The 21,387-nt window shown below is 44.8% G+C and overlaps 7 protein-coding genes across 7 annotated transcripts; 4 read left to right on the forward strand and 3 right to left on the reverse strand.

Annotated features, from left to right (window-relative positions):
• Positions 1–873: 873 nt before the first annotated feature.
• V2A60_007259 (uncharacterized protein) lies at positions 874–1,098 on the reverse strand (the record flags this gene model as incomplete). Its single annotated transcript, XM_083258544.1, has 1 exon — positions 874–1,098. One exon carries the CDS (start codon positions 1,096–1,098, stop codon positions 874–876), a length of 225 nt encoding a protein of 74 aa, XP_083114670.1.
• An 8,818-nt stretch (positions 1,099–9,916) lies between these two features.
• On the reverse strand, positions 9,917–11,683 carry V2A60_007260 (uncharacterized protein; the record flags this gene model as incomplete). The annotated part of the gene is made up of 6 exons (XM_083258545.1): positions 9,917–10,191; positions 10,261–10,469; positions 10,522–10,952; positions 11,019–11,118; positions 11,180–11,487; positions 11,567–11,683. 6 exons carry the CDS (start codon positions 11,681–11,683, stop codon positions 9,917–9,919), a joined length of 1,440 nt encoding a protein of 479 aa, XP_083114671.1.
• Positions 11,684–12,748: 1,065 nt separating this feature from the next.
• V2A60_007261 (uncharacterized protein) lies at positions 12,749–13,522 on the forward strand (the record flags this gene model as incomplete). The annotated part of the gene is made up of 2 exons (XM_083258546.1): positions 12,749–12,759; positions 13,117–13,522. The coding sequence occupies 2 exons, from the start codon at positions 12,749–12,751 to the stop codon at positions 13,520–13,522; spliced, it is 417 nt and encodes a 138-aa protein (XP_083114672.1).
• A 3,053-nt stretch (positions 13,523–16,575) lies between these two features.
• V2A60_007262 (uncharacterized protein) lies at positions 16,576–17,229 on the forward strand (the record flags this gene model as incomplete). Its single annotated transcript, XM_083258547.1, has 1 exon — positions 16,576–17,229. One exon carries the CDS (start codon positions 16,576–16,578, stop codon positions 17,227–17,229), a length of 654 nt encoding a protein of 217 aa, XP_083114673.1.
• A 30-nt stretch (positions 17,230–17,259) lies between these two features.
• V2A60_007263 (uncharacterized protein) lies at positions 17,260–17,625 on the forward strand (the record flags this gene model as incomplete). Its single annotated transcript, XM_083258548.1, has 1 exon — positions 17,260–17,625. The coding sequence occupies one exon, from the start codon at positions 17,260–17,262 to the stop codon at positions 17,623–17,625; it is 366 nt and encodes a 121-aa protein (XP_083114674.1).
• A 197-nt stretch (positions 17,626–17,822) lies between these two features.
• V2A60_007264 (uncharacterized protein) lies at positions 17,823–19,112 on the reverse strand (the record flags this gene model as incomplete). The annotated part of the gene is made up of 1 exon (XM_083258549.1): positions 17,823–19,112. One exon carries the CDS (start codon positions 19,110–19,112, stop codon positions 17,823–17,825), a length of 1,290 nt encoding a protein of 429 aa, XP_083114675.1.
• Positions 19,113–19,922: 810 nt separating this feature from the next.
• On the forward strand, positions 19,923–20,132 carry V2A60_007265 (F-box protein; the record flags this gene model as incomplete). The annotated part of the gene is made up of 1 exon (XM_083258550.1): positions 19,923–20,132. The coding sequence occupies one exon, from the start codon at positions 19,923–19,925 to the stop codon at positions 20,130–20,132; it is 210 nt and encodes a 69-aa protein (XP_083114676.1).
• Positions 20,133–21,387: the final 1,255 nt, after the last annotated feature.

A 21,387-nucleotide genomic window follows, 5' to 3' on the forward strand; every position in this document is an offset into this window, starting at 1 on the left:
CAATGTCGATGCGCACGATATCGTCGACTGTTCTATCCCGCTCTCGTACCTATCGTCTTCTTGGTCGCTCCCGCTATGGTACCCTTCGTCCTCCGCCGGCCCGCCCTCTAACACCTGTGCCGCCCATAAAAATACACTTATACGCCCCGCGCCTTTGATAATACCCTGGACTCTCTACTAAAATGGTAATACTAACCATAAATACCACACTAATAACTCCCCTACCTTATATGGTAAAAAACGGTGGATGATTTTGGCCTCGTTGGTCTGCTAGAAATTCTTGTGGTATGCTGTGATAAACCCGACCTGCCCGTGGCTGATGAATATGTTGCGCGCCCCGCCGTTGCGCGTGTTCTGGAACTGGATTTCCAACGACTTACTCGCTCGTGCTGGTTGCCCGGACGTCATGTGTATCAAACACCATATCACCTCTCGGAATCGATCGACCCCCCGCTAGTACTACTGCACGGCCTGCTCTCGTAATGGGTGCCGTAATCCTCGCTTCGTCGTGATCCACGCGTGCTAATGCTCTTCCTGCTCCACGGCCTGCTACATCACAAACCTATCGCCGTTCCGCGCCCACTTATTTCGCTCGTCGGCTAAAAACCAATACCCCTCCCGCTACTCGCTATTGTCGTCCTCGACGCTGGCCTACGGGATTGCTAGTAACTGCCTAATCTCGCCCTTACCCAATAATGCTAACTCCTCTAACGTGGTCCGCGCCTCGTCCACCATCCTATGGAATATGCTCGCCAACTAGGCCATATCCACTTTTGTCTTTTGGAAACGTAATATCTTACCCTACTAATCGACCGTGCCCGACGCTATCGTGTTGAACTGGATATGTATCCCGTATGTCCGCGCCTCTAATATCTATTCTATTGGCACTGGGAACTGGTCGCTTTCCTCCCCAATTCGCGTCATGAATCGGCGTATTATCTTGCGCACGCGCGGAAATACCCCCGCTACCCTCTGCTTGGCGTCTTGCTCCGTTAACACCACCGCGGGCCTGCTCCCGGACGCTGGGCGCGCCTGATCCGCCGCAATCACGCGGTAGATGTCCTTTTGCCATGCCTGGTGTGCGCTATACACTGCCATTATTCGTGCTACCTTGATAATGGCCAACATTTTCGGCGTGTAATTTAACGGGCTATACTACCCGCCCCCTTCCTTAATGCCTATTATGGCTATGGCGCTGATGATAGTATTGCTATACTCGTCGTCCTTAATGTCGTGGTCTAACAAATGTATTATCGCTACTAACCCTTGCTAGTCAAACTCGTTATCGTCTACTGCTTCCGTCTTAGTGCCCGATGTACTAGCGCTGCGCACGCTGCTGATGCTACTTACGTCGTCGGGGGTTAACTCTCTATATATACGATCCCATCTTATCTAGGTCTCCTCTTGTGCCTAACTACATATGGCCTCATGGCGTGCCTAGGCGCTGTTCTCCTATATGTCCTATGCGTTACCCTACTCCTCTATTATAATATATGGTGGCCGCTTATCGTCGTCGATTTACTCGGCGCGGTATATGATACGTGTGATCTATATCTACGTTTCTTTGTACTGTGCCCATAAATCGCTTTCTATTCGTACGTCGAATAGCCGGCTAGCTCTTTTGCTGGCCTTACGCTAGTTAATCTTAAACATAGTCGATAATCCAATAATCCGACGGTAGCATACGCGCTTGGCTGCCTCTATGACCCGTTTAATACTATCGCATAATTGCTGTAACGTGCCCTTATCTGTGGCTAGTAGATCGCCCATAGTAAATAACGTCTTCGGATATAATCCTTCTAAATGCTATGCTTATCCGACCCAGCCTAACTATGCATTGGCCTCTTTCTTCTAGTCGTCCTCTCTAATTCTGTCGTTGGCTACCATCGCTACAAATATTATGCCTATGTCGTTCATCATATATTCAAATACTTACACGTTCTCTTAATTATCTGGGCTACTCCTGCTAGCGATTCTGTTCTGTTCTCCCTATTTATCCGCTGCCTAGACCGTAAACTAATGGCTAGCTAGGCTACCTGTAAATAACCTCTGGCAATGTACGCCGGTACTCTACGGTAACGTGCGGGCGTCTGCTAGCTGACTACGGGCGCGATGACCCCCTTTCCTAACATTAACCTACCTATGCTACTCCCGGCAATGTTTTTGTATGCCCTATACCGTGCGGGCCACATATAGGCATGTGCGGTATCGTAATCCGTTAGTTCGGGGGGGGTTAATATATGGGATAGGTTCTTCTTGGTCGGGTAACTCATACTTAACTAACTTAGCTTGTGTGTCTACGATATTCGGGATATCTTCTATGGCTTATAAAATGGCCTTGCGTGCTACGGTCGGTATGTTACTGTGGTGTCTTGTTAAATAGGTCGCCGCCTTGGCCCGAACTATTGCCCACTAGCACAGACCGCAAAATAAAAACGGGAACCTGGGGTCGTGGATAAATGGGCGTATGCTTACTGGTTGTCTTGTTATATATATGCTATATCTATATGTTTTTTCTCCTTTTCTTTCTCTCTGTCCTTTTGCTGCTAGTCATATGATCCGTGCCCCTGTCCCCCCTATTCTTAACCCCCCCTATATTACCGTTAACGCTGGGTGCTGTTTACGCTGGCTAACTGCTCCGATGCGCGTTTAATTAAATTGGTGTTGTGGTCTCGGTTTTACTTAATTCGCATATAAACTTTATCTTCTATACCATTACTCTCTCCTTATTTATGATGGACGACTACGATGCGATGGGGCTGCTCTATTGGCTAACCTGCTTATAACCCTGGGCTAGGTTGGGTTTATTTCTGGGTGGGCCTTTCTATTATGAAATGGGGTTAACTTGTGAATTTGAAATGGCCCCCTATATTTTTTTGTGGAGACTTTGTCGTCTACTAAAAGAATCCCAAATGGCCCCTATTTTATCGCTACATAAGAGATAGGTTGGGTTTATTTCTGGGCGGGCCTTTCTATCATGAAATGGGGTCGACCTGTGAATTCGAAATGGCCCCCTGTATTTTTTTGTAGAGACTTTGTCGCCCACCAAAAGAATCCCAAATGGCCCCCATTTTATCGCTGCATAAGAGATAGTAAATAATGTCTAACCTTATATTACCTTATAAATAACTACTAATATCCTTATCTACCTATTATGCCCTAACTAGCCACTTTCCTATACGAATATACGTACCTATAATAGCGCCCTAACGTAAATTACTAATTACACGTCTAGTATATTAATCCCTAAACCTAATACGTTTATCGCTATAATTAACCTCTTCGTAGTTATCTATACGTACATACGTCGTCGCTTTTCTTCCTATATACCTACCCTATTATAATATATATCTACTCCTAACCTCTTAGCTAATTTAGTTATATATACTACGCTACTACTATATATAATAACATGTCCTTCCTCGTACTCCTTAATCTAATTCCTAGCTATACCTATCGCCTTATCGTTTTCTGCCTCTTCTTAGGCACTATATAGATCGCGCGCACCCTTCTCGCCCTCCATAACCACTACCCTATACTAGATATTCTGCTATATAGTCTAGCCCTAAAACATAATTACGTAGTTAGTTTAGATATACGCCTACTAGAAAAACTCCTTTTCCTCGCTTAGTTATAATATAGTAGTTAAAAATATACGCTATACCCCCTATAACGCGATTTCCTAGCTAATATCACGTATCGCTAGCTAGAACTCGTTAGACCTATCTAATATAGTATAGTACTTATCTACTATTACCTAGTCTATCGTATACTAGTTTTATAATCGCTAGATAAATCTACGGAATACTACTATAAATACTACCTTAGGTATTACTAATATAACCTAGCTACCCTAGTATACTCCTATCCTACTATTCTATATACTGGCCTTAATTCTATACTTTATATACTTGCTATATATATCTTCCTATAATACTACTAATAGTATAATCATAACTGTCCAGCCCTACTACGAATAATACGCTAGTAATATAAATAATATACTCTTTCTACCTCTAGTTAGTATAACCTATACTACTAGACTCTCCTCCCACATAATCGCTGCGATTACCCTCGCCTACCTAGGATAGAACGTCGCTCCCTTACCCTTAATATATGCTAATACTATCGACATGTCTACCTACTATAACGCCTCTAATTAGTATAACCACACGTTCTACTAGCTACCCTCGAACTTATTATGCTACCTCTACTACTACGTAGCCCCTATCGCGCCACCCTATACCATCTATTACCCAGACCCTTCCTACCTAAAATCGAAAAACTGGTACTATTCTTAGCTAACCTCCCGAAATTTCTTATATATTATAGCTATATTGCCTAATCCCTACTATATCTTGCGTATATATATTATCCTAACTATATACGATATATACCTAGCTATTAAATCTTATACGTCGCTTATGCCTATATTATTAATCCCCTCCTTATCCTCCCTATTCTCCCCATAATACGATAGGTCGTACTTAGTACCTAAATATCTATTTAATATTACTATAGTAATTTACTACTAACTGCTTATGTTTAACCTATACCCTAATACCTACTCGCTATATTACTAGATAATATACTATACCTAGTCTAATAACTATTTTACCTCGTAGAATACCTATATAGCTAGCTCGTTATCTTGCCCTAGGTTATCTCTATCCTACTAGCTACTCTAGTATATATCCTAATCTACCGCCTAGTTAATAGTATTATATAATATAATCTCGTTTGCTTATATATATATACTATAGAATATTAATCTCTTAATAATCCCCTACATACTCTACTAAAATAGTAACACTAACTATATATACTAAACTAATAACTTGCCTACCTCTAGCGATATAAACTAATAGATAATCTTAACCTAGTCTAACTACTAGAAATTCTTATAATATACTATTATAAAATATATCTACCTATAGCTAATAAATATATTCTATATCCCTATATTAGCTATATTCTCTATCTATACTATTAATATCTCTATCGCGCGTACTAGTTACCTAGATACTATATATATTAATACTAATAACTTCTTGTAGAATCGATCTAATATATAGCCATACTTATTTACTTTTTTCTCTCTATATAGATACCTTAGTCGCTAGTCCCTTACTCTATCTGCTAGCTAATCTACTAGTACGCTATCTAGCTATAACTATAACTTCTATTACTTCCTACTTTAAACTAACTACTATTTAATATACTTCTTTCTCTTCTTAACCTATAGTATATTATAGTTATCCTTAATAAATATATAACCCATAGTATCGTTACTATTATTATTGTACACGTTATCCTATATAATAGCTAGCAAACCCTATATACCCTTATTACTATATATAGTTAACTTAGTTATAATACTACGTACCTCCTATAATATAGCATATATAAATCCGCTTAACTTAGCTATAGTTAATCGAATCCGCCAGAATATTACCTAGTCGCTGATCTAATTAATTACCCTGCTAGCCATAGTCGTAAACTAAATCTTTATGCTATATGTCTAGGTCTCTAATATCTAATCTATCAGCGATAGGAACTTATCTATCTCCTTCCTAGTATAGGTCATAAACCTATAGACATATTATTATATACGCGTAAATATAGATATACCTAATTATCGTACGTTAGCCTCCTATATCCCTCTTTCCTCCATAATAGCGTATACCTTAGCCTAGTACTCGTTATATACATAATATAAAACCAATATATGTACTACTTTAATTATAGCTAATAATACTAGCGTATAATCTAACATACTCTACTACCTACTATTATCCTGAACTCCTATAATAGCTAACATACTAATTAATACGCTATTATACTAATAGTTACCTAATACATAGTCTAATATAGTAATAATAAACTATAAACATATACTATAGTACGATTCCTAGCTTTCCTTAATTTTTTTATTAATATTCTTCCTAGCCTTACTCTTATTACTCTTATTATTACTATCCTCGCTACTATTACTCTTATTACCCTACTATTTATGTTCTTCTTACGCGCTTAACTTAGCTTAGTATTCCTATATTGCCTAGTATTAGGCATATACCTTAATAAACCCTTTCTAATATTAGTTCTACTTGCTCGTTATTGTATATAGTAGTCTCTCTTCCTATAACTACTACTTAGTATAGTAAATAATATAAATAATCTTATATATTATGCCTTTATACCATTACCACGAATCAGCTTCTATCTATAGCTCGAATAGCTACTTAGCCTATATAGATACCTCGTGCTAGTTAATCTCAAACATAGATAGTAACCTAATCTAGTACGACTAACATATTATATATACCTTATTTAATAATATATAATATTACTTACTTATATAACCTAATACTAATTCGTCCTTAGCCAGGTCCTTAGTTAACTACTATAATTCCTCTACTTCTAATCCCTCTAAATACTAAGTCTATCTAACCTACTATAACTACGAATTAGCTTCGTTCTTCGGGTCTAATTCCTCTACGCACCACATACCCTAGCTATCTTTATATTACTATTCCTATATATAATCCTATTCGTCTAATATAGCTAATATAGTAGCCTAACTAGAATTCTCTTCTTTAACTTTACTATAAACCCTTAGTATATTCTAAATAATACTAATCTCGATACTAGCTATACCTCTAACCTTAAACTAACTACTAGCTACGTGGCTATAGAATAACCTCTAGCACTAAATACCCTCTATCTATAGTAACTAACGTAGTTATCTTTTTTTAGCTTAGATATAGCTACCTTTCTTCTACTTATTAACCTATCTATACTCTTCTTTATAATACTATTATATAACCTAAACCTCGCGTACTATATACTAGCATAACTAATACTATACCCTATCGCTCTTTAGTTCCTTAATATATAGAATTAGATATATTCGATTAGGTAACTCGTACTCTACTAACTCTATTTATTATTAGATTAACCTAGGAATTTCTTATACTTTATTAATAATTATTTTCTACGTCGCTAGTTAAATTATTATATAATAACTTACTAAATACGTACTAACCTCCTTAGTAATATATGCCTATTAGTATTCCTAATAAAATATAAATAGGTACTAGCTATTATATATAAATAACTCTATTACTTCTAGTAAACCTATAGTATACTAATAATTGTTTTTCCCCTTACGTATAGGTATATCTTAGTAATATATACTAACCCTCGTAACCACTTTTCCCTAACCTAATATACATAACGAGCTATTATAGGCAGTATCCCTAACCTACTTTAACCCTAACCACGCTAAACTTCATAATACTATAATAACGTTGTATTATATAAAATAAACCTATAACTTAGAAATTAAACTCTCCTTATAAATCTCTTTCTAGCGATATATATTATGCTTATTTTACCTAGCTATATAGCTTCTTTCGCTTTAACAAACTCTACACTAATTTTTTAACGAACTCTACCCCCTATTATTTTATAGGGCTATATAAATTTTTAACGAACTCTAGTAGAGTTCGTCGTAGCATAAGTATTAGCGATATACATCATGCTCATTTTACCTAGCCATACGGCTTCTTTCGCTTTAACGAACTCTACACCGATTTTTTAACGAACTCTACCCCCTATTATTTTGTGGGGCCATACAAATTTTCAACGAACTCTAGTAGAGTTCGTCGTGGCATAAGTGTTAGACGGGTGGGAGGTGACAAAAACCTTTGCAAGGTCATGGGGGTGGGCTATTGCTGGCTGCTGGGGACTTCTTCGTTCGACAAATGAGTGGCGGACAATGCGGGGTGAGAGACCGTTGTTTCGCCTTCCACCCGCGCTTTCAATTTCTGCCCCTGCGCTTCGCACGACGCCCAACACAGCACCAAGCCACGATATAGTACAAAGATAGCAGATGCTCGTTTTATTCTAATATTACTAGAGTATTCTGCCCTATAGAATTCTTGTATTGACGTGTCCTTTTTTTGAAACGCAATGAAGCGCCGCCGGAAGGCCCGACTATCAGCTTTCACGTCAAAGGTAAACCTAGGAATAAATCCACAACACATCTCGCTTCATTAACTGCGCTTCGCCAAAAATTCTACTCTGCTGACCTGCCCCCACGTGTTTGTTCCATTTTTGACCCAAGACCCGGTCGTATACAATGTCGCCCAATCAGTAGAAGAACGACCTAGCGCAACAGCACTCAGGGATCCCAGAAGTGTCGAGTTTGCAAGCACTCGGCTTTGCTTTGAGTAGATATCAACTTCAATCAGGACATTTAAGCCATTCTCGGCGATCCAAGCTTTTGCACCATCCCGTGATAGAGCAAAATCATCTGACACCGACAGTGTGCCATTGCTGATAATATCCACCGGGCCAACTGCAGTTCCATTTGAGATTGAAAGAGGAACTCGTGCGAAAATACCCTGATCTAGGCTGGTATAATACAGGTCATGTCCAAAGGTGTGTATCCCGTTCACACCAATCCCCAGGCCTTTTGGGTTGGCAGCCATGGTAGGATGCTGTATGACAGCCTGATTGGTGCCAGTAAGCACATCAACTTTGTATATCTTTCCTGCGCTGGAATCGGCAGCAAGGAGATTTCTTTTGTCATGTGCTGCAAGACGTGTCAAACCGTTGAGCAACTGTGCTTCGGGAATCGTTGCCACACGATAGACCTCAGCCGGCTGCACAACTGTACCACATTCGCCGGTTTGAAATGGCCGCATATCAAGCTTCCAAACTTCGTTGTTCGTTCCAGATACTCCTGAAATGTTACAAGCAGCAATGTAGAAAACATCACTCTCCAGCTCAACAATTCCCAGAGTAGAGTTGAGCCTGGGAATTTGGCCGACTGCTATGGGGGGATATTTGTCAGTTGTTGAGACTTGAAAAATCGTCGAGCTGGCCACAGAGGTAACGAGTATATCGCCATTGCGCCGAACAGCAAGATTTTCAAGACTGCTGGTGTCCTTGACCAAACTCGCAACAGTGATCGCTACCTCGTCACCTTGAGTCGATGTCGCTTTGCACAGAGCGTGGAATAGAGTAAAAGATACCAAGACTGAGAACATCATCATGTAGTATAAAGGTGAGCGGAAACGTGCTCTATCGTGAAGCTGATAGATATTGAAGACGAGGCAAGTGGATGGGCGCGAAATCGTTGAAATGCATTGGAAGCCGACTAATACTTCCTGAAATGAAGAGTTAATGGTGCATTAATAATCTGGCTTAACTCCGCCGAGGTGGCCAAGCCCGCTTCTTCACCTGGTGCATCAGCAGCGGACGATCGCATCAACAGAGTCGGACCGATTTGGCAGAGTCATATCTAGTGGATCTGACATCACGTCAGTACTAGATCCCTGAATGCTGTGGTAATATCCTACCGTTTAGTCTGCTATAATTCGGCTGCAGCCTGATGACATCATTTGCACAGTATGAACTGCATGGCCGTAGCCTGGCAAGACTGCCCTACCACCACCCAGTTATAGCTTGAAAAGGATGGGGCTTTGGGGAGAGTTGAGCTGTCTAGTTGTACGCTGCGGATAGAAAACAGTCGGTGTGAGGATTGCAGCGGGTAGTTACGAGGCCAGAAGACACCATGGCGGGACAGTCCGTGCACTTACAAGGCCCTGGCGGAAGTTCAGTACGCTCTACACCAGACACATTTAGCAAAGCGGACAGAATTTATGTCACCCCGCCGTATACAGCAGCCACATGTATTACAGTCCCTAATTTTATTAAAAACAACAATCAGGGCAAATTATGCACGAGAAAGATTCCCTACCCGGTCTTTAATAATCTGTGGGACCGGAACTATAAGCAAGAAAAAGGAGTCAGGCTGTTTTCACTTGTCTACCTGCTAATATCTGGTCGATGGGAAAGTACATCTGAAGTTGTTGTCAAAGACTGCTCCACTGTAGCTTAATGTGCATTACCTCAACTTGAAGAAGCCGTTCCATAACCCCTTGGATGTAAATACACCAGTAGGATCAATTTCTTTCTGGATCTTGAGTAGCTTTTGATGGTTCTTCCAGCCATAACTCGCAAAAGGGTCTTGCCCTTTGTTGGCGTAGTTGAGGTAGATGTACGGATGGAACACCTTGTTCAGCTCTGCAGCTTTGCGAAATTCCGCGATGAAGTCGTCAGCGTAGTCATATGCAGCTCGATCAAAGGCGCGATCAGTCCAGCTCAGCGCGAATAAGTTGACTTAATTTGTTGTTAGTCTGCGCCCTAACAGTAGCAGTAGTTGTGAGTTTGAGAGATAAAATGACTTACCAACCAAGTGTCCCTGAACGTCGCCAAAGCCCAAGGCATTACCTCCTCTAGCCCTGGAATTTTCGATGGCTGTAGTGGGAATCGAGTACGTGATTAGCTGGGGATTTAGACTGGTCAGGTTTCTTTGCTCTGCAAGATCCTTCAGAATTCGAAGGCCTGCTTCGCCAACGCGAATGGATGGATAATGGGTCAATGTCGCAAACACATTTCTGCGAGACATGTTAGCGTGAAGCATCAAAAAGCGGGAGGAAGCAGTCGTACCTAGTTGTTCCGAGCGAGCCCGAAAGTTTAGTGTTATTGGCAAGGCTAGAGATGCCCCCAACGAGGTCTCCCTGAGCTGGTATGCTGTTCAGAGCATCGTACACTGCTGGCCTGGACAAAGCCTGTCCATACCGCTGTGTTGTCCCCAATCCCCATCCATTTTCACTGCTATAAGTGTATCGGTACTCTAGCACAACATTTGAATCTTCGGTATCTTGGACACGGAATATTCTTTCGGCTGCAGCCAGGACACGACTGTTTTGGCTTCCGCTAAAACGGCGCGAGGCCGTCCACACGGGGCCCTGGGGAAAAACACTGACGTTGAACGAGGTTACAATACCAAAGTTGTTTCCACCCCCGCGGAGGGCGTAGTATAAGTCTGGGTGTGACTCGTAGGAAGCCTGCACAATCGTCGCATTGGGCAAAACAACCTAGATTCTGCATTTAGCACAGAAGCACTCGAGGCAACTTCAACAGCAGTCAGCTTCGGCATTTACCTCGTATTCCAGCACATTATCCAGAGCCCAGCCATACTTTGACGCAAAGACAGACGTGCCGCCGCCGAGAGTGAAGCCTCCAACGCCGACTTGTCCAACTCTTCCGCCAATGTAGGCCAGACCATACGGCTCCAGGGAAGCAAACACCTCGTGAGAGAGACCCCCCGCCGATGCGGGCTGTCGCGCGGTCTGCCGCTGTTTCGGTGCTGTTGAGCAGACCAAGGTCGATGGTGACGCCGCCGACCGACACGGAGTCGTTTGGAAATCGGGAATGGCCGCCGGCCTTGACCGCAAACTTGCACCACGTACGCACTAGAATCTGCACAAGTCTGGAGACTTCTTTAGCATCTTTAGGCTGGACGCGGCATTCGTAGGTGACTTCAGCCTGTTTTTGATCCCAGACCGTAAAATTCGCATCGTTGGACTTGTAATAGACTCTACCGGGAAATTCCGAAGCTAAAGTCGCACACTGTAACAAAGTGAAGATCAGCTGCTATTACGTTTTGTAAAATAAAAAATTGGTGAAAGTCAGTGGACTTCGTACATACCGCTTGCTGACATTGGCCTCCTGTGTGCGAGGCCAGCTTGTCCGAGCCTGGTTGCTGGCCAATTGCGCTGGCCAGGGCCAGAAATTGGCCAATGAGATAAAGCAACGACACTTTCATTTTTCTGTCTTTCTTGTGGAATATCTGAGCTTTTTAGTGGTTCGAAATTTCGCTTTCTTGCGGCGGTGATGTCGCTCTTTAAGTCCCAGTCGGCAGTGTGCGATATATCGCCACATCCCGCCAGTTCTGTTCAGGTTTCCGATGTGGAGCTACAACTATCGCCGAACGCTAATGCAGCCTGATGACAGTTGCATTAGCGCCCATCTCCCTTTGTGTCCATCTTCAAGCCAACATCACCTTCTCAATCGAACAGACACGCCACCCCCGGCATGCAAGGGCCTGTTAGAAGATGACTGCGCGTTGACTTCGACGTCATAATTGTTCTGCCAAAGTATCTGGCACGACACCTATTTACTTGTTATTATTCTTACCGCCACGCAGGACACTGGCCGGGCGATCACGGGTGCTTTTCGCGGGGTCGCGACGTTGGTTGCGGAGGTCGAGGCCAGCATGCAACCAGTGCAGGAGCGCCATGCCCAAACCGCAGCAAAAATATAGATCAATGTGGGCACGCTGCCGAAGACATACCCACTCGCGAGGTGCAAGTTCATCGCGAAGCGTTGGTTTATATCGCTAATGCAGAGAATACGAATAGTAGTAGAAGGAATCGACATAGATTAGCTAGAGGTTATTGATGCTTATACTATGGCACTGTGGTATAAACGGATTCAAGCCGCGGGTGAGAAGGACCAAGTAGAGCTGCCCAAGTCACTGGATAAAGCGGGGGGCATTATCATTACTATATCCTCCTCGCAGAGTAGTGACCAAGTAGGCATAGGCGGCGTTGTGCGCAACATAGTCATTAACAGTGTAGACGAGGTAGTAGCTAGCTACTCTATCCTCCTAGGATCTAGAGACGAGCAAAACCTATATATGGCAGAATTAATAGTGATGTAGTTTATACTAAAGTATATGCTAGCTAGAATGCGTAGTTGGGATATTATTATTATGATAAGTAACTGCTTAGCGGTATGGGTTGTCTAGCGGCTACGATAATAGTCGGGCTAACGCACGATTAAGTAGATATATGACCACATAGAGTGCCTGCGGAAACAGTTTTGTTCTATGTCGCTTATGTTCGTACTAGCGAGCGAAAAAGATTTTGCACTTATTCCTTAACATAGATAGTTATAACCAGATAGAGATAGTTATAATAAGGGCTTTAGTATATATGTAACAGGTAAGCTTAACGCTAGGTTTTACTAGGGTTAGGTAGGGAGGTAATAGTAAGTATAATAACCTAGTTTATTATCTCCCTAGATTTTTACTATAGTAGATAATATAGAGGAGATAATAATCCTAGTAAAGCAAAATTCATATTGTCTTATTATCCCTCTTAAAGAAGTATAGATAAGACTTCTTGTTTATTTATTGATATAGACGTGCGCAATAGCTTAGTATATTCCGGCTATCTTTTGTCTATCATGTTCAAGTTCACCAAATGACTCGGGCGTGCTCCCCAATACCATAAACTTTCACGCATTCATTCGGCGCAGCGACCACCCCGGTATAGCAGGAAGTGCCCTTAGAGACGATCAGGCCACCGTTGCAGCCGTTGAAGCAGTCGAGCCTTACAGAGCCAGCCCCCTGTGGGAGCACGTTGCAGGCCTGGTTCCTACCGCAATCGTGGTTGCTGAAGGAGAACCAGTTTCCGGAACAGTCTTTGCTCTTAAAGATGGTAATGTTACAGCCCTCCCAGGCGGCAGACTTTGGGCTGCTGCTGCTGGTGACGGCGGCGAAGGCCGGGGCGGCGGCGGCGGCGGCGATGAGGACGGTACTGCAACGCATTTGGGCGGGTTGATTGTTGAGATTCAAGACTTGAAGGTTTCCTTTATATAGCAGTTTGAAAAGTCTTATAGTAAAACATTGGCTAGATGAGTTCTCTGATGCTTCTTGCGTGCTGAGGCTGGTGATGCTGGCAATTATATCCGTTCCTATGAATTTACATTATGCGGGGCATGACTAGTGTATTACGTGGTAGAAATCACTTCACAAAGACCAGGCTCAGCTGACATGCTCGCGATGTTTCATTGCAGTTTCTTATCCACAGCGAGCTGTGGGCAGGATGCGGAAGAAGACGAGTTTAGAGAGCTCGTAATGAGAGATACATGCTGTCCCCGCCTAACGCACGGGAAGTCATGAGATAGAGCTATGGTGCACTTGCAGGAGTGCTCGTCTTAGTTTCCAATATTAGGCATGCACTTGTAGGAGTGCTCGTCTTAGAGTCAATGTCATGCATGCATCGTTTAATACCAGAGTCGTGTGATGACGAAAGCTAATGGATCATGCTTTAGAAGGTCATGTAAAACAAATGATTTAGTAATCAATCTATATAAGACATGCATATCTGTTCTACTCGGTACTTTGTAGTAACCCTGCCTCGCCGTTTGGGTATACTCCTCGCCTCGCTGCATTTGCTATCGTATTTTGTCTTGAAACCCTGTCTTTGACCAGGATGAGAATAGTGTTCTAGTTTGCGATATAAATCAGCGAACATAAAAATACATGATTAGCATGGGACTTCAGCACTTTCCCCAGGTCTAGGGCATGTCGCTAGAACCCATTAACCATCCTCCATAGTATGGTTGGATAAAATATTTAGCAGGATATAATAGACAGGGTAAGTCCTAATTATATGTATGGATACCTAGGATAAGTTGAAGGTGCTGCGTATAGCGTTGCTTGCCTAGCTTGGCTAGCGCATAGGTGCCAAAGTAAATTAGTTAACTATTATTAGAAGAACAATTGCTGATGAATATTCAAAATAAGATATTAATGGTACATAGTGTCCGCACACGTGGACACCGAAGGAGTGAACGAGCTATTGATTATTCTCTAGCTACACAAAGAGTGATAGTCTATATGTAGGTCCTATATTGTCGCGTTACCTAGTACTAGCCCGCTGGGAAAAAGTGGGCACCACACTAGTTAGTGAAGTATTTTGGTATGTAGCAGTTCGACATATATCATGGGTAGCAAAAGCTACAATGGTAATGGAACCTTCTAGAGACTGCTAGCTTCCAACGTGTGAGCAGCCCAGGCCTCCTCTACCAGTCTCATTCTCAACGATGCAACCGATGTGGTCAGCGCTGAGGTTGGTGCTGGAAGAGTACTTGCCGCCGGCTGACTGATTAGGCCCACCCTAGAACAAACCCAAAACCTGTGCCCGACTACCTACTGTAGCTAATTATTGCGTGGACAGGGCCAGTAGGAAGCACTATTATAGGGTGTTATGAAACTGGCATTCTTTTTCTTGAGCACGGAGAGGTCCGAAGAATACGGTTCTATAGATAAATGTTTCGTGAGGGGGGGGCGGCAATGCGTAACTCTTTTTCTTCTTCACTCTTCTTTATTCTATAAGTCTGCTTTCCGGGGTGCGAAACAAGTTGGCGAGTCTGGTGACGTGAGGCTGCAAGAAAATGGACATGTCTCGGACGGTCGGGTGGCCAGAACTCTCCCTCCTCGTCCTGCTAGCCACTGGACTGCAGACAGTCATGCTTGTTGCCGAAACGACAAGTGCTTGCAGATTTTCCTGTAAGAATAATCTTGATGGTCTTGTTAGACATCATAATGTCTTGCATTATGACAAGGTAACTATAATCGTGTAATGATAGAATGTCCAATGAGAAAACGAATGACGCCGTCTGTTTGTCTGTCGGGTGACGTAGTTACGCGCACCACGCATTTCACGAAACGCACCTAATAATCTACACCACAGGATTTTTTTTTCCCTCGTTTCTTCTCCTCCTTTACATTTGACTGCCATCTGAAAACACCTCTGACTAGGCTTCAATGCATCTCAGCCCAATATTCAAAGGGTGGGGTCTGCGGGACGTTGCCGTGCACTGTGCCGGCAGTTCGGATTTATCCCGGCTTTTGCTCACGAGGCGAGCTGTGATACATGACGGGATGCTCGTATGGTACAAACAGGGCAAGAATAACGGCAATTTGTGATATGGCTGGCTACGAGACTTGTAGATAACGTGCAGCCCGTGTATACCCAGCTGACCAGGGTTGAGCGAACTTGTTAAACGGCGTGCAGATGATGTGTAGCTCCGTGTATGTGCAGTGATGCCATGCTATAGAAATCCTTGATCTTCATAAAATAATGGCAATAAGCTGCTGAGAGTTGTCTCCGTCGTGACGTGGCGGAAGGCTTGCTTGCAATTCTCCAAAGGACCTATCGTGTGGACAGCGAGGCAGACGGGGGTATCTCTAGTGCCGTCTGCTCCTTTCCACCTTTACAACAATTTCTCTTTATTTCTTTCAACTATCGATTATGAGCTTGCTCACTTCACTTTTCACTTCGAAGCACCCCCTAAGCCCTGTCCATCATCTACCTGAACACTCTGTCTGTCACCATGGAAGCTGACAACCCGACTTTGCCGTCGAGGAGAACCAAGCTAAGCACGCCCTGGTGAGATCATGGTTCTTCGTTCCACACGCGGAGAATCTCTGAATTTTGCACACGCTGTTTGGCCAGGCCCTGGAGCGCCAGAAGCAGGCGCGCGAGGACCTTGCCACCGCCAACGAGCAGCACCTCTTCGTCACAGATCAGATAAAGACGCTATAGATTTACCAAGAAAGTGTGCGTAGGCTTACAAAAACTGCACTGCAGCTTTCGGATAAGCTAGCGGAGCAGTCAGTGCCATTTTGGTCGCCGAGGTATAATGCGCACATGAACATGGATTCGACGCTGGCCCGTATTATTGGGTGTAAGTCTATTTCCTTTTTTTCTATCGGGTTGTCTAAGCTGTATTGGCTGAGACTCATGGCGATAGACATAAAAACTATGCTGTATAACCCGAATAATGCCGTCATCGAGGCGAGTCCGTACGCGACGGAAGTAGAGAGGCAGGTTGGCCAGGAGCTCAGTGAGATGCTGGGGTATAATGGCCAGCACCAAGATCCTGCTCCCTGGGTTAAACTCAACCAACGCCGTTATACAAAAGCTTCTTGCCCAGCCTGCTTCCAGAGACGACAACGACGGTCCAGGCAACAAGTACTTTGACTGCACCATCACGCTCGATGGGTCACCCACGACCAAGCAGTGTCCCTTTAGCTTTTTTGAGCTACCCTTTTACGATTCATTTGACATGAAGTACCCGCTGCGTGATGCCAACGGCTTCTATGACGAACTCAACAAGGCATATAGCATTCCCAAGGGCTGGGTCACGTTTGTGGACCACGACTTTGGCGGCAACGGGTGTGTCGGCAGGGCCGGAGGATCTCATGCTGGAAATGGAATTGGCAACCCCAACAAGTGTCGTGACCATGAACCTGAAAGCGATGATACAAGTACGCACACTCCCGCACTGCAAAAGCGGTGTGGCCACGTCGACGAGCGCCGCTTCTCGTTCCCCGGCGCCAAGCCCAACTTTGACGTGCCCAACCCCAAGACCCTGATTGTCAACTCAACGCCCAAGATGTACGACTTGGACAACCAGCTCCGTGCACGGCAATTCCAGTTGGATTTGAGCGAGTTCAGCGGGAGCGTCAGCGATATTGGCCAGGCCCTGAGTCTGCCCGTCTTCATGATGGCGTAGTCAATTGAGTCGATGAAGACGGCCAAGGCGATGGGTCAGAAGATTCGCAAGCAAAAACACGACGCTTTCATCCAGGAAATCGTTAGCATCGTCTTAATGTTTATCCCCTTCATTGACGAGTTTACGCCGGAGCTGCTCTTCTTCAATGGCATGGCTACAGGGCTTGGCTTCCTCGGCGGCACGGCCCTTGGTATTAAAGACATGATTGACCATCCAGAAAACGCCTTCATGGATATTATCGGTATCGTCACCGACGCCGCTTTTCTCCGGACGGGCAAGGGATATAAGGACACCGCGGCGGCCAAACGCGGCATGGACGGCGCGCTTATTGAAAAGTCGGGCAAGACGATTAAGCAGCTCGATGATAAGATGCAGGATTTTCTAGGCAAGACGTGATCCAAGTAGAAAAAGAAAATAAACAAAATTAGATGATGCTTGTATAAAGTCTCAACCTGGAGTTACAACATACGAATTTTATTTTCTCTTATATTGTTCAAGAGTTATTTAAGCTTGTATGTACTCTAATATCTCCTGTAAGCCGCTGCATTTTCTTACTGTAGTATAAATCAGAGCTGTTGCTTTTTCGTCTATCGCTAACTCTTCGTGGCTTTTCCTTGTTCCTCGTCAAACTGAGCCTGCCAGCCCAGGGCTCTCCTCCGCTTGGCTAGCTGCAACACGTCAATGTAGCCCTGAGACGGGTATTTGCTCACCTTTTCTTCGGCTATTGCCTTGGTGATGTTGATTGTCCGCCAGTCGACGTCGTGCTCGAATTCTGAAATCCAACTGTCGGTATTCTTGGACATGAAGCACCCGTCATCCCCATCGGGCATGGAATACGTCACCTCGCCCGCGCTATTTGCCAGCGCGTACTGATATAAAGCCAGCTCATCGTCCACGATTCGGTAGTCTGTAATTCTCCTGAGAGAGTCCCTTACGTGGGTAAGTAGCTGTCGGCCTAAAACCCGCCCAAACGCTTCTCTCTCCATTTGAGGCTGCGCAGGGTACTCGATATCATAGAATACGTCACGGCCAAACTGCACGTATCCTTCCTTGTGGAACGGGCCATCTCTTGAATTGTCATATACGCCGTAAACAGTGGGTCTTGCCGTTGACCTATCCTCGACTGGCTTGAAGTTGAGAAGCAGCCGGTCTACGACGTACGGCGTCGCCTCTATCGGTACCAGGTATGCATCCATGGCGCTGCTCCTGTTCCCCGGTTTGCTTCCTGTTGCCGGGCTGACTTTGGCTTCAGCTGTCGGTATCTTTGCAGAGTTAATGCTGGTGGTCTTATCGACTGCTGCTGGCTTGTAACGGAGGCGGCTTAGTGAGATCAAGGCCAGGGCCGCATAGAAGCTCCAAAAGGTGGACGTCTCGAGCTCGTTGTATCCTGAACGTTTTTCCGGAAAGCGCGCCAATTCTACCCATTCAAGCGGCGAGGCCTTGGCATCAGGTCGTATGATGCGCACGTTGACGAGCAACTGTAGAATGCGCTTCGTCTTGTACGGGAAGCACAGCCAAGTTGGGAACACGCCTACATCCTTGACGACCATGATGTCGAGGACAAAGGGGGCCTTGACCATGCCCGTCTTGAGCGTCTTGTCGATTAAAAGCGTAACGTCGTCGCGTAGCTGCCGGTTTATAGCCTGCAAGGCCGTGGCTGACTGAGCGAGCGGCCATGATCCGGGCTTTTCAATGTAAATGTTGGTGGCCTTGGGGTTTCTCTCGTCGAAGCAGTTTCTCAGGTGCACGCGCTGCTGCGTGAATTTCTTGTCAAAGGCGGGCTCGCGTCGGCGCTGGGGCGTCAAGACCTCAAGGAGGATGGCGCTGCGAATGTCCCATGGCAGGGTCAGCAGCGAAGCCGGCGCAGCCTCAGCCGCGGGCATTGTCTTGACGAGAGTTTCCTTGGGTGCTGTTGTAACACTTGGCATGTGCTCGAGCTCAGCACCTAAATACGCGGGGCCCCGCGGTAGTTACTCAGCACTCATCCCTCGGCAGTGCCTTATAACTTAAATTACCACTTAAGCATAGTATTACAGTATACAAATAAATTATATATATATACATAGTATTCATAATAGAGATATGTAAGCTTTTCACTTAATTTATATTTATAAATAATTTACGAAGGTGAGCAGCCACGGTTGCGCCCAGTCCATCACGGCCAAGGGTTGTTGCGGGCAGGCAGGGCTTCTCACGCTGGATTGTGGTGGCGGACTGACGAAGCTCTCGTTTTGCAAAATAGAAACTCTTGTGTATAATACGAAATACGATCAAGGCGTGTACGTAGATGGGGGGGGAGGTGAAGAACATGGCGCAAGAACGATGACACGTAATTTGGGAGGACGCTCAAGGCACAGCGCTTACTGCCTCGGTGCCAGCGCAGCAAAAGTGCTCCGCAACCTACTAAACTGGTTGGGCGTTGCGCCGGATGTACGAGCCAGCTGCAATCCCAATGTACATGCTTCGGGATCCATATTACATTAACGATAATTCGAAAGCGCCTGACATCAAAATGGAATTTGAGTTACGCGTGCTGTCCGTCAAAGATGCCAGACTGCTGTCACAATATACCACGCTTCTGAATGGGCCAGCACTGACAAAGCCTTGTAGTGGTCGTGTGCCCTCCTTATAGGCCAACTGTCAAGCAAACTCCGCACCAGCACACCTGCACGTTAATCCCAGCCGCCGCGGAAATGGAAATGTCGACAGTCCAAACATATGAAAGACGGTGCCGCATCGAATTCCCAGATGAACTTCTGCTGCAGATAGTAGGCTACCTGGAGGACGAAGATGCCAGCTGCCTCGTGCGAGTGTGCCGTCGCTTCCTGGATCTCTTGATCTACGAATACCACCGGTACGACGCAAAGTTAAGTCGTAGAAGTTCTAGCGACGAACGTGGTTAGATGCACCACGCTTTTCACTGCACATGGTCCGACCACAGATGCCTGGATACATTACTGCATACACCAGTGCCAGACCGACCCGACCCCAGATACTGTTGCTCAAGCGCGCTGTTTTTAGAAGAAGGTCAAGATTAGATTAGAAGGTAGCAGCGACCACAGAAGCGGTACATGTGGAAGCCTATTAAACAGCAACGGTCGTCTATACATGCCCCATTCTTCAAGTTTGCGCTCCGCCACGCCAACGGCCTCACTTTCGAGCCCATTACTACGGCGTAGATCCTCCCCGCGTTTCGCCCCGTGTATAAGTCCAGCAGCGGTCCCGCGTTCTCTGCGAGCAGCGTAAGCGCATCGTCTAGGAATAACTTAGCACAGTCGTTAAGCCGGTCAAGCGCCCCAGCGGCATCGTCAGCCCATAAAATGGTTGACTTTGCGCTAGTGCTCGAGTCCAATGCGAAGCTACAGATTCTAATTGATGAATTTCTTGGCGGTGACGCGCCTACGGCGGTTTCAATTAGGAGGACGCAATACGAACCCCTCCGCAAGCGGCTAGCACCGATCTTCATCGAAAGCAAGACGGGGTCTAGGACTATCGATAGCGCGCGTATCCAGATGGGAATTTAGGTCGCCGCGTAGCACCAGCACATACGCAGTATCATATCTCGAGGAGGTAGAGGCAAGCCGGTCATAACGGTTTCCGTCATCCAAGTCATAGGCGGCCAGTAGACTCTGTTCTTTGTCGTAGACGGCGGGGCGGAAATTCTCAGTTTTTAGCCATAACCCCAAGTCTTCCATCACCCTTGCTAATGAGTCGCAGCGTGTCCTCGATAGTGGACTCCATGTCGGCCGCTTCGACACTATTCTGGGCGTGTACCAACTGCAGGCGACTTTGTCTGTACTAGCCAGCTAGGCCAAGGGGGTGTTTGAGCCGTAGCTCGTTAAGGTTTTGACCGATGCAATTAGGCATGAGCCTTAGCCCAGGAGAATATGTGCGCTCGACCGTATGGATAGTATAGATACTTGCGGCTGCTTAGGTGTGTCCTGTGTTCTGAAGCTAGCGGCAAATCTCTAAGTCACACCAAACTGTCCCCCCGTTCTCTACAGTAGGAACAAAAGAATTAGACTATCTGCCTAATGGCGCAATCGGGTCGCACGTACATTATAATATATATATATATTTAAGATAATTATTATTTTATAGTATAATTAAAATTAATCTTTACTAATTATCTTTAATTCGATTTTATATAAAATAAAA

Source organism: Cordyceps javanica, chromosome 5, assembly GCF_051103115.1.
Source record: "Cordyceps javanica chromosome 5, complete sequence".
NCBI classification, from domain to species: Eukaryota; Fungi; Ascomycota; class Sordariomycetes; order Hypocreales; family Cordycipitaceae; genus Cordyceps; species Cordyceps javanica.